The 11,051-nt window shown below is 38.4% G+C and overlaps 1 protein-coding gene across 2 annotated transcripts; it reads right to left on the minus strand.

Moving 5' to 3' along the window:
* Positions 1-531: 531 nt before the first annotated feature.
* Positions 532-10,387, minus strand: LOC122084605. Of its 2 annotated transcripts, none has more exons than XM_042652989.1 (5): positions 9,176-10,387; positions 6,567-7,031; positions 5,275-6,351; positions 2,881-3,040; positions 532-1,664 (listed from the first exon to the last, which is right to left on the minus strand). In XM_042652989.1, the coding sequence occupies exons 1-5, from the start codon at positions 10,232-10,234 to the stop codon at positions 700-702; spliced, it is 3,726 nt and encodes a 1,241-aa protein (XP_042508923.1). In that variant the 5' UTR covers positions 10,235-10,387; the 3' UTR covers positions 532-699. The 2 variants fall into 2 exon arrangements, with proteins under 2 accessions (XP_042508923.1, XP_042508925.1); XM_042652991.1 differs by lacking the exon at positions 9,176-10,387 and adding an exon at positions 7,906-8,341.
* Between the last annotated feature and the right edge of the window lie 664 nt (positions 10,388-11,051).

An 11,051-nucleotide genomic window follows, 5' to 3' on the forward strand; every position in this document is an offset into this window, starting at 1 on the left:
TTTGACTTTTGGTTACCAAAAATTTATTAAAGAAAAACAGAAGTTGTTAGCCAAACATTGATCATATGCTTATAGAACAAGTCTTTTCTACCCTAGCTTTCAAATCTATTAGGAGTTCATCCGTGGGTATAGGGTGAGCGTACCCATCTGCATTCCCCTCACTCAATGTCTTGCTTGATTCCCTTGGCTTCAGCTTCAGCTTCTTGTGCACTTCTTGCGAAACCATAGCCCTTGAAAGAATATAATATAGCCATTCTGAATAATAACTGATGCCCATCCAGCTTCAATAGTAGATGTGTTAAAGCTTCTATTTATAAGTGCGATTGGATGATTACCACAGGGTACAACATGGTTAGGTTGAGGATTAGTGGTTTGGGTATATGGTTTTGAGGTTGATTTTGCAAAAATGGACCTAGTAAATCTTTTTCCCATCGAGAGATGGTGTTTCAGATATGCAGAGGATTTGTTTAATGGAAGAAAAAATTAACATGTTCTTGGCTTGCCAGATGAAATGCATAGTGATAGATACGATTACGAGAAGAAGTTTCTTTCTGATTTCTCAAAGTCAGATGTGAGGCACAAATACTTCAGATCATGTGAAGACTGCATGAGTTTCAAGTCTATGGTTCTTTTTAATTACAAATGTATCCACATGCACACAATTTCCGCTTGCATGAGAGAGAGAGAGAGGACTCATGACTATTTCACTGCACTGTCATTGACGTATGTCATCCAAATGGGTTCAAGCAATGCCCTTGCACCCTCTAACTTCTGTCTCCCATCTTCACTGATCCTTGGATCCTTAACATCTCGCTCTATTTCAGGGTACAGCAGTTGCAGATAACCTAACATAACTTCAAGTTGTTTCCATTCTCCATCATCGTGACTTAATAATTTTACACAAACAAAACGCACCATTGCCAATACGAAACCATAGTCCTCTAGCTCAAGACCAGCCACTGAGCCAGCTAAAAAAATGGCCCCAACAGCATCCAATATCTTTAGGTTCCCTTTCAACAGTTGAACCACCAGATCCATAAGTTTCTTGAACACCGAAAATACATACAATATGCTTTCAGATTCTTCATCTTCTTCAACTTGATTGAATTTTCTTAGCTCAAAATTCTCAACTTTCCCTAGTATTATAACCCATGATGGGTGCTTAGCATGGCCAGAAGGACAAGAATAATCTCTCCCACTTGGAGACTTTGTCTGAATGTGCCCAGAACCTAATGCCAGGACCAGATCAGGAAGCCATGGCTTAACTGCAGTGAAAAGTTGCGTTGCATAACCGGAACCCAAGTATGATTCTGTTGAGGCAATCAGATCAAGCAGATCATTGGCAAGATTGGAGGCCTCTGTCGCTGCCAGAGACAAGTCGCTGGAATTGCTGAGAACAAGATTAAGTAACTTGGTTGCATAGGTTAAACAACTCTTGAGGCAAATGAATATTTCTTTCAAATCCTTTTCCCTTAATTGCATTTTGTCATGGAAGTGTTCCCTTAAGGTAGAAATAATGTATTGCATATATGCTGATGTGAACCGTAAGCACCTCTGTTGGCTGTGTGAAACAGCTTTTGTAGTGATGGCATCTACAATGAACCTGAGTAGAGTAGCAACCATTTTCACCGTACCTGATATCTTGTTCTGTGTAGAATTAGTTTCTACAAGAACGAAGAAAAAAACTAGTCAGCAAAGTTGTCTCGTGTTGTTCATTAAAGTGACACATTTAAGTATCATCACAAACTTGTGTGTGTGATTATTCTACAAGAACGAAGAACAAAACTAGTAAGCAAAGTTGTAATGCAGTGCTCATTAAAGTGACAAATTTAAGTATCAAGTTGTGTGTGTGTGTGTGCACGTGATTGGGATGGGGTGCACAAAAGCAGAGGATATCCGCAAAAAATTGATTGCCAGTGCAGTTTCTAGTTGTTTCGAAGCAGCTGGCCAAAGTGAATATGAAGATCAATGCATACCAACACCCATTAAGAATGGGTTAACCAAGTGGGGTTTGATGAATCAAGAACAAAACACCACCAACACAAAACACCCTCCCCCACCAGTAAAAATAATCATACTAAATAAAAATATGAGTAACATTATATGCCTACCAATAGTGATACCCACTAATCAATAAATACACGGGGTTTCCTGAGCTGAAAATATGTTTAAAGAGTTGCGCTGTGAACAACAGGCAAGGTAAAGATCAAATATATCTACTGCTGGGTTCGTGAGGATGGCCAACCCATAGCAGATGAGAGTCCTGGTTATTAATAAAGTCGGGGACTTAATACAGCAAGGGCAAGTAATCTAAGGGCCCGTTTGGTATCGTTCTAAAAAAACGTTTCTGGAGTTTTTTCGTTCTATTGGAACGAAAAAACGGAATCTTCTGTTTGATACATTTATGGTCCGTTTCTGTTTTTTTGGAACAAAAAGTGAAAAAAAAAAACTGAAAAAACGAGATTGGACAGAACTCCAAAATGGAGTTCCGTCTTCCCAGTTTCGTTCCATTTAACAAAAAAAAAAAAAATCCCGATAAAAATCTGAAATTTTGAAACATAATTTTTTCGTTTAAAAACTGCGTTTTGACACAGAAACTGAAATTTTCGTTTTTGACACGAAACGGTGTTTCTGGAACAGAAACGATACCAAACGGGCCCTAAGTTTCCAACCAAACTGTGTTGCAGACAAATTGCACATTCAGGGAATCATGATCGACCATTCTGTGGAACCCACCTAGATCCAATACTACTTTTATGACAGTAGAGAGTCATTCCGTGTTGGATTAAGCATTGTGTTGAATTTCATAGTGAATTTTTTCTGATTGTATCATGATAATCATTAATTTACTACTTTAACATGGTCATTTGGACAAGTCACCTGATTGAGATTCCCTACGCTTCTGTTTTGACTTCCGAGTCATTTTCTCATCATCCAGCATAGATTTTGAATGCAATCGGCCCGACTCATCAGCAAGATTGCTACCAAATAGCTTCTCTGTACATTCAATTACATGTTCTAATACCTGATCTAATTCTACCTGGCAGAGAGACAGTACTAGACAGAATTAGTATGAAGTTATATAGAAAATAATCCAACAATCAGCAAACAGTTCGTGAAGACTAATCAAAACTAGAAGCAAGAATTAGAAAGCATGCATTCATAAAAAGTGCAGCCTAAAAACAAGCATTGCCTTATTGACTTCAGAACAGAACCAAAACATCTCCATAACCAATCTACATAACAGAATCATCAATTCAAAAATGATGTAAAAACTTTCATAAACTATAGAAGTTAAATATTTCTTCCTAGACTTTAAATGGTATAAATAATAACAATAAGGTAATAAACCATCAAATCAGTTCAAACAAGCTAAAAGGTAAAATAATTATTAGAAAAAAAAAAGGCCAAAGAGCATAATTAATTCAAACTGTATCATCAGTGAATATTAATTTGTAAAATAGAAATTATTTCTATCAACACCATTTGTACAAGAATACATATTCAGTATTTAGTAATTTCTCCGTTCATTAGAATATTGGTCGGGAACACAGCTCAAAATGTATTCTAAATCAATCAATGGAGATATGATCACCAATCTGCTGGTATTAGTGCAGTATCAGAACTTCCCAACAAATCATGCATGAGAAAGAATCAAAGATTTTAAGGATGATTTTCCTCAACTTGTGTACAACTCGACTCATAAGGGTGGAAAAGTGAATGTAATATCAGTTATTTTCAGTTCACAAGGAATACAGCCAATGTACTATCACTAAGGGGAAAAACTAACCAAGCATCTGTACATGGAAACTTTGCAATCTATCAACATGTCGGCTTATCACCAGATGCATCCTAAAACTATATGGCATAAGAACGTTGTCAGAAAAAGTCAAGAAATAGATGGGGGCGGTACTCAAGAAGGCATTTTCAGCCGATTATATTCATGAGATGTAAATAAATCCAAACAGAGACATTAATAGAAAAATGTAAGGCTGACAAACTTAGCAGGCAATGAGATCAGGAATATATCACTGGTAGCACTGAGACTGCATGTTGTTGTTTGTTTCCCTGAAGTGTGAAGAAAGGAGAAATAAACTCTTAAAAATGTTTTACCTTGAAAAAGAAAATAAAAGGTGGCAATCTTCCCATTTTTTTAATTCATCAACTTTTCCCATCTTCCACAATTTCCCTCCCAGTTTCTCACTTAGTGGAGTAGCAATACATAATTACAGATTTGGCTAGAAAAATTTAGATGCTTGGATCTCACTAGGCAGTCAAAGACATGCATGTAACAAATTTCTCTCACCTCTCTTCCCACAGCCCATGCAAAAGCTATAAAATGTAGTCTTATCAGATGACATCAGAAACAGGTGACAATCATCGATAATAGCATACCAGGAACTAGGGTGAAGGTACACATCCCATGCTATGCAAGTTAGATGTATTCCTCCCCAAGACTGCTAAGACATGCCAGTAGTCCCATGATAGAGTGTACCAACAACTTGACAGTCTAAAATTAGAATGAAGGATCAAGACACATTAATGTGTGACCAAACATGGTACATTTTATTGTCAGTGCATCATGAATAGATAGTAGTTCCCATACAAGAAGACGCAAATCTTACAGGCCATGTTACAAAACAAGGCAAAGGGCACAACTTGGGCTCAGCCAACATTCCATGTCTTACTTTTTATTGGTTCATGTGAAGTTTTGGACATGGGTACAGTTTATAACTTCTGAGTGTCCAGGTACCATTGCTTATAGGTCAGCTAGACAGAAATACAAAGAAGAAGCCAGAAAAAAGGAAGTGCAGGGCTGTTCTCTGATTTAAAGTACTTCAAGGAAATCCTTACAGCAAACTTGCTACTCCATTAGATTACATGACTGCTTCAAGAGCCATGGTTGAGGGGTTAAAGCCAATTAACAACTGAAACGCTATTTTTGATACCCAAAAGAAATATTGTTTTTGATAGGAAAAAAGCATACATGTATATATGCATCATTTATGATTGGCAAAAACTGAGTGTCTTGACACCATGAACCGGTTCATAAAACAAGCAAGCATATGCTTCCATAGTCTTTAGTTGTCGTAGTAGGACTTCCCAGACCAATTCACTCAAGTCATAAGAAATTTTCCTCATGTATCTCATAGTAAACAAGTATCAAAATATAATAATAACAACAACAATAGGAGCTTGCATATACCTTCCAAGAGCAGTTCTAGGTCAAAGAGGAAAAAAAAGGAGAAATTAAATGGGGGAGATGCATCATACTTTTGATGAACTTGTATCCGATCCATTGTTTTTCCTGTGGCCATTTTTCTCTGTAGAAGTCAGACCAGTATTTTTGAGGGTCATATGCAAAGCAAGAGACATGTAAGCCAAAAGCGGTGACGCATCCAAGTACTCACATTTCACACATTGCTCAATGCTGACCTCAGAAATGACCTTCAAAGCAGAAAATGCCAATTGTAATAATTGAGATTTTAACACAGCATTCCGAGTGTCCACAGCTGCAAGCAAATCTTTTATCTGCCATGCTACGGCCGCAGCAATGGCATAATCTTCCTCAAAATTGGATGTTCGTGCACAGTCTGATTTTCTCCCTCTGACATACTTCCGTTTTTGACAGATTTTCACTGAAAACTTACTCTTTTTCTGCTTCACAGATGGCAACAACTGTTTAGGCATTTCAATGCCAAATTTGACACAACACCTAGAGGCAACTTTCTGCAGAATATTTGTCAAGGCTAAAAACATGTCATCAAACCAACCACAGTCTAACACTAACTTGTGGGCAGACCTTACTTCAGCCTGCCTTTCCTCATTTTCAGCTAAACCACTACAGTTGATGATAAGGCCCACGCATTCCTCAAGAAGACTAGCTACATTATCTGGAGAGACGAAGGAAGCAATGCTGAGAACAGAGGTTTGAGCACGTCCATTTGCAGCGACACTAAACAAGGACTTCAGTTTTCCACCTGAAAACAAATCCTTAAGGGCAGCCTTGCAAGAATCCTCACTAATTAGGTGGTGGCAAAGGTTGGAAGCAGCAAGAAGTAAACCCTCAACCTGATCAGCATTCAGATCATTAGGTGACAAGGCTAAATGAATAATGACTCTGACAAGTTCCATTTGTACTTTCAGAGATGCCCCTTCTGATAGAGCAAATTCAAAAAACCTTGCTCCTGCCATGGGAGATCTTTTAATAAGTGTGACACATAAATTGCATGCTTCTTCACAAGTTACGTTTGAGGGGCAGTATGATGGTATAAGCAGCCTGGTGATTTTCTGAGCAACAGGTGGCTGATCATTGGCAAGAGAAGTCAGTAATACATCAAAGCTGACCACCTGCAAGAAAGAAAATAAGTTGACCAACATTAAAAAAAATAAAAAAAAAAACAACTCTGAGGGAATATGGGAAGAGGGAGAGAAGGAATAATGCAACAAGTAATACACGCAAAAGTTTATTAATTGTTATATGGTAAAGACCAGCCAAGCCTAGGTGGGGGCTTCACAAACTAACAGTAGTTGATGCAAAATGAAGGTTAAATAAGGCTCTGTACCTTATTAAACTGAAAACTTCGAAGATTCTTCAGAACAAGGAGGAGATCAGTAATAGCCATTCGCACAGAGAGAGAACAATCCAGGAACAGATGGCCCAATCTTGGTAGAAGCACTTTAAGAATTTCATGAGCTTGGGGATTTCCTAGCAAATAAATAATCCCATGCAATGTGGAGACTCTCACCTCACAGCTTGTATCACATGACATGTCATCAATGATTTTAGTGATTATTTTCGTTATGATTGATGAAGGAATAATTTCCCAAAACAAATGAAGAACACGACAAGAACCTTCCACAGCAATAACCCTCACATCAGGGCAGTCATCTATAAATAATCTTTCCAGCAAGAAAAACTGTTTATTAAGCAAAGTATCTTTAACCTCTTTTGTAGCGTCTGGGTCTTCAAGCGGGAACATGTCAAGGAGTAAATGCAATGCATTTTGACGAACGTTTGAGTTTGCAACCTGCAAATATAATAAGCAAGAGAAGAAAGTATTATTCTTCTTCAAAAAGAAAACTGAAATGCAATGGTCACATCCTTTTTTTTTTAATTTCTGGAAATTGATAACCTTCAAATCAGATCATCCTAGTAAATCAAGAGTTAACTGAACAGGTATTAAATGAGGATATATTAACTAAGACTTATTTAATTAAGCAAGTGTAATTGTCTTATCAATGATAACACCTCTTTTGCATGAAAATTTCAAATCAAAATGTCTGGAGGTCAGCAATTTGATGACCAAGATATCTTCTTGTATTAACTAAAAGTAGGTTATGCCCAAAAATGATTAGGATGTACAATGGTAAAATATGCTGAACTAATTACAAAGTGCATGCACATAATATAATCCAACTGTGAACACATAACCCAAACCCAAATCGAGTAACTAATTCTATGGTCATTGTTAGAGATTCTTTAAACAAAGAGGCAAATACAGTGTAATGCCCTGATGCCACACCAAGTCACAATATTTTCCACTTTGGCAGATGGGCCCTGTGACTTTAAACTCATTGTGACTATGGGATGGGTGCTAGAGGTTACCAACTAGCCCAACCTCTTCTCCCTAGCTGATGTGGGACTAAAGAGATGCCCCCCAACACCTTTCCATTTTCTTGCCCAACCTTTGGGGCTCACCGGATTTGCGTCGTATCTTGGGCGTGACATACATGTTATGGAGAATATTTCCAAATCCAACCATCTGTTCAAAACATCGCAAAGAGTCCCTTTCGGCAAAAATACTTAAAAAAAAGTATTGTGGAATAACATGAAGGTGTCACTAGCTGTAACACAAAAAGGACTATTGAAATATCAATACCTTGTGAATTGGACTCACTTACCTTTTGCATCAGAGATACTCATTAATAAGATGTTCAGGTAGTTGATTCAGTGTAGCAGAAAGCCTGGCCAAGGATTTCACTCAAACTGCTATCTATCCGCTAGGGGGGAGAGAAGAAAAAAGAAAAACAAGTTCCGCAACATTAACCTTAGCTCCAAGGAGCATCCAAAATGCAATGTTTACATAAGAAAGCGAATGGCCAGCTGTTAAATTACATGATCAAAGGAAATCCAACATAGCCTAAAAAAGAAAATCATAAAGAGCAACCTAGTGCATGAGGCTCCCACTATTGCATGGTCTAAGAGGGGGAAATATACGCAGCCTTACCCCCTGCTTTGCAGGAGAGGCTGTTTCCAAGTTTCGAACCTATGACCAACATTTTGCAATAGTTCAACTTAACGTTGCACCACAGGCTGCCCATAGCCTAACCAACTGAAAGAAGCATAAAAAATGCAATATTTACATAAGAAAGCAAATGGCCAGCTGTTAAAGTACACTGATCAAAGGAAATCCACCATGGCCTAACTAAACTTCATACTACATGAATTTAATACCACTACACACCCATACCAATCCGCCCTCACCCAAATAATTTAGATCCCCAAGAATGACCTTTATTGCCTGTTAGGTATTAATGAATATGGTGTAATTTCTATGGCTGGTCACTGGTGGCATGACAGAAATCTGGACAATCCAAATACCCCTTAGCCTTGGAACTCTTAAAAGGTAGGTTATGCCATAACAACCACAGAAGCTCCTGCAGCATGTGATGCCCAAAGATTTTGGTCACATTAGGTTTGAGCTTCACGTATAAGTGAATGCAACTCCATTTTATCCTTTAGAAATTGCAAATGGACTACTTTATTGATGTTAGCAAGTGAAAACAAGTTTATGGTTTTGGTTTAGGAACTGTCGTCCACAGAAGCTCCTGCAGCTTCTCAAAGCATAAGATCCCCAAAGGTTTTGGTCACTTAAGATTTGAGCTGCCCAAATAAGCAAATGCATCCATTCTTTAGAAACTGCAAATGGACTACTTTATGGTTGTTAGCAAGTGAAACAAGTTTATGATATTGTTTTAGGAACTGTCGTGGAACTGACCACAAGTTTCATCAGCACAATAGCTATACAATTTTAAGAGAAGAACAAATGTTGCAAACCATGTATCATGATGATTAAAATGCAAATAACGTAATCTTGCTTGCATGAGGTGTTTTGAGGCAACCTAAGGAGTAACAGCCTATGATTTGATTCACAGAAACAAAGACAAATACCTGTAATGACCGAAACAGGATAGGCTCAGCGAGTCTGAAAAGAAGCTTTTCAACACCAGCAGTAGTCCGCTGATTGATAAAACCCCCTAAGACTCTTCTTAAGGAGGCAGCAAACGACCCTGAGTTTGCATGAATTGCTCCTTCAATCAAACCCTGCAGGAAACCATTCTCAATTTCACTACGCAAAGAGCCTTCCGTGGCTTTCCAAGCCCGAAAAAGAATGTTAGCATATGCCTCTAGCATGGATTTCCTCCCAAAAGGAATCTGAGACCGAATAATGGCCAAAGCTTCTTTCACAAGTTGGCCACTCAATCCGAACGTAAAAGCAACAAAACGCCGTCCTTCCTCTGTCTTCAAATACAAAGGCGTGATAATGCAACGAACCAGCAGAAGCTTCAGATCCTCGATACTCTCGTCCTCAAAATCTAACAAAGTGAATGCCTCCCGGAGAGCGTAAACGCGACGCACATCAATTTTTTTCCCCAAATCAAATGATCTTGCCAGCAGAACTGGAAGAGATTGGCAAATTAGGGTTTCTCTATCAGGAAATTGCTCCTTCCACCATTCCTCGCACAAACTAGCAATGTTCGACTGCAGATTTTGATCCTTTTCGAATAGAATAAGATTATCGTGCAGTGCTCGAGCAGAAGGTAAGAGACTTGGGGGAGAAAATATTTTCTTCGGGTGCGAAATACAGAGAACCGTAATGTGAGTGTCGATTTCAATATCCTTGAGAATTTTCCTTTCAGGTTCCACACTCGGTTCCTCCGCGTCCTTCGTCTGTCTCGACGATCTACGAAGCCGTTTCGTCGGCGGGGAGTGTGAAGATTTAGCGCAGTCGACGTGGTCGGAATCAAGTAATCGCTTGAAGGATTCGATTGATCGACTGATGGACTGGTGGAGTGCAAGCGGAAGAGAACGAGAGAGTTCAGATGATGCGTTGATGTTCCAGATAATGGTTTTCAGGGAGGGTTTCAGGGCTTGAAAACTGAAATTTTTGACAGAGAAAAGGAAATCTTCTGCAGAAATTTTGAGAGATGATCTAATCCTCTTCTCCATCGGAACAATCTATGCTTTCTTCCGCCGGAAGTAATTTCAGATTCCAAGAATTGCTGTTCTTGAGAGTTTGAAAGAAGGAAGAATACGATAAGCCGCCATTTTCACTTGGTTGCTCGCATTATTTAAGCTCGGATTTCAAATTGGGTCTTCTGGCGCTAAACCTTTGCTTCTTCCGTCTATACGAAAAATGTAAAAATATTTTCACACAATTGCCCTCTTAAACCTATTTAATTACGGAAATACTATAATGGTATGGAAATGGAAAGACAGTTTAAGAAACGTATCTCCCGATACCAGCAGTACCCAAACCAATACGGAACACTGGTATCGGGCTTAATAAGACGGTTTTACCCTTAGTTTTGATTAAAATGATTTCTTTTAGACAGATTTATCCAAGTTAAAATCATTTCACTGATGCAAGAATAGGATTGGGCATATGCCATTTTTATAACTTTGCTAGGGAGGAATCTGATCCTCTGTGTGGGTGCCCTGGAATAATAGGCATCTGAAAGTGGTTCTTAAAATTGGTGTGGAATGTAGATGAATGTTTCAGGCAACAAAATTTTTAGGACGAAGTTTTTCTTCATCGATGGCTGAAGGATGGAACGATCTAAATGGAACACCCCTCAGTTCTTTACTATTTTCCAAAACAAAGGGGGTCAATAGTTTAGTCCAAAAATTGAAAGTATATTTGGTTGATATAAAATATGCCACGTGTCATTTCAGATGGGACCCAAAAATGTTCAATACTTCAATATGATTCTAGTCTGAAGAAAACCCCAAAAGTCCATCATTTTCATTCCATGCCCTCTTTCTA

This window comes from Macadamia integrifolia, chromosome 7 (genome assembly GCF_013358625.1).
Source record: "Macadamia integrifolia cultivar HAES 741 chromosome 7, SCU_Mint_v3, whole genome shotgun sequence".
NCBI classification, from domain to species: Eukaryota; Viridiplantae; Streptophyta; class Magnoliopsida; order Proteales; family Proteaceae; genus Macadamia; species Macadamia integrifolia.

Coding starts and splice junctions, on each gene's coding strand:
- LOC122084605 (XM_042652989.1), bottom strand. CDS start 10,234: ATGGAGAAGAGGATTAGATCATCTCTCAAAATTTCTGCAGAAGATTTC. Junction 6,352..6,566: donor GAAGTTTTCAGTTTAATAAG/GTACAGAGCCTT, acceptor TCTTTCTTGCAG/GTGGTCAGCTTTGATGTATT. Junction 1,665..2,880: donor GCGTAGGGAATCTCAATCAG/GTGACTTGTCCA, acceptor TCGTTCTTGTAG/AAACTAATTCTACACAGAAC.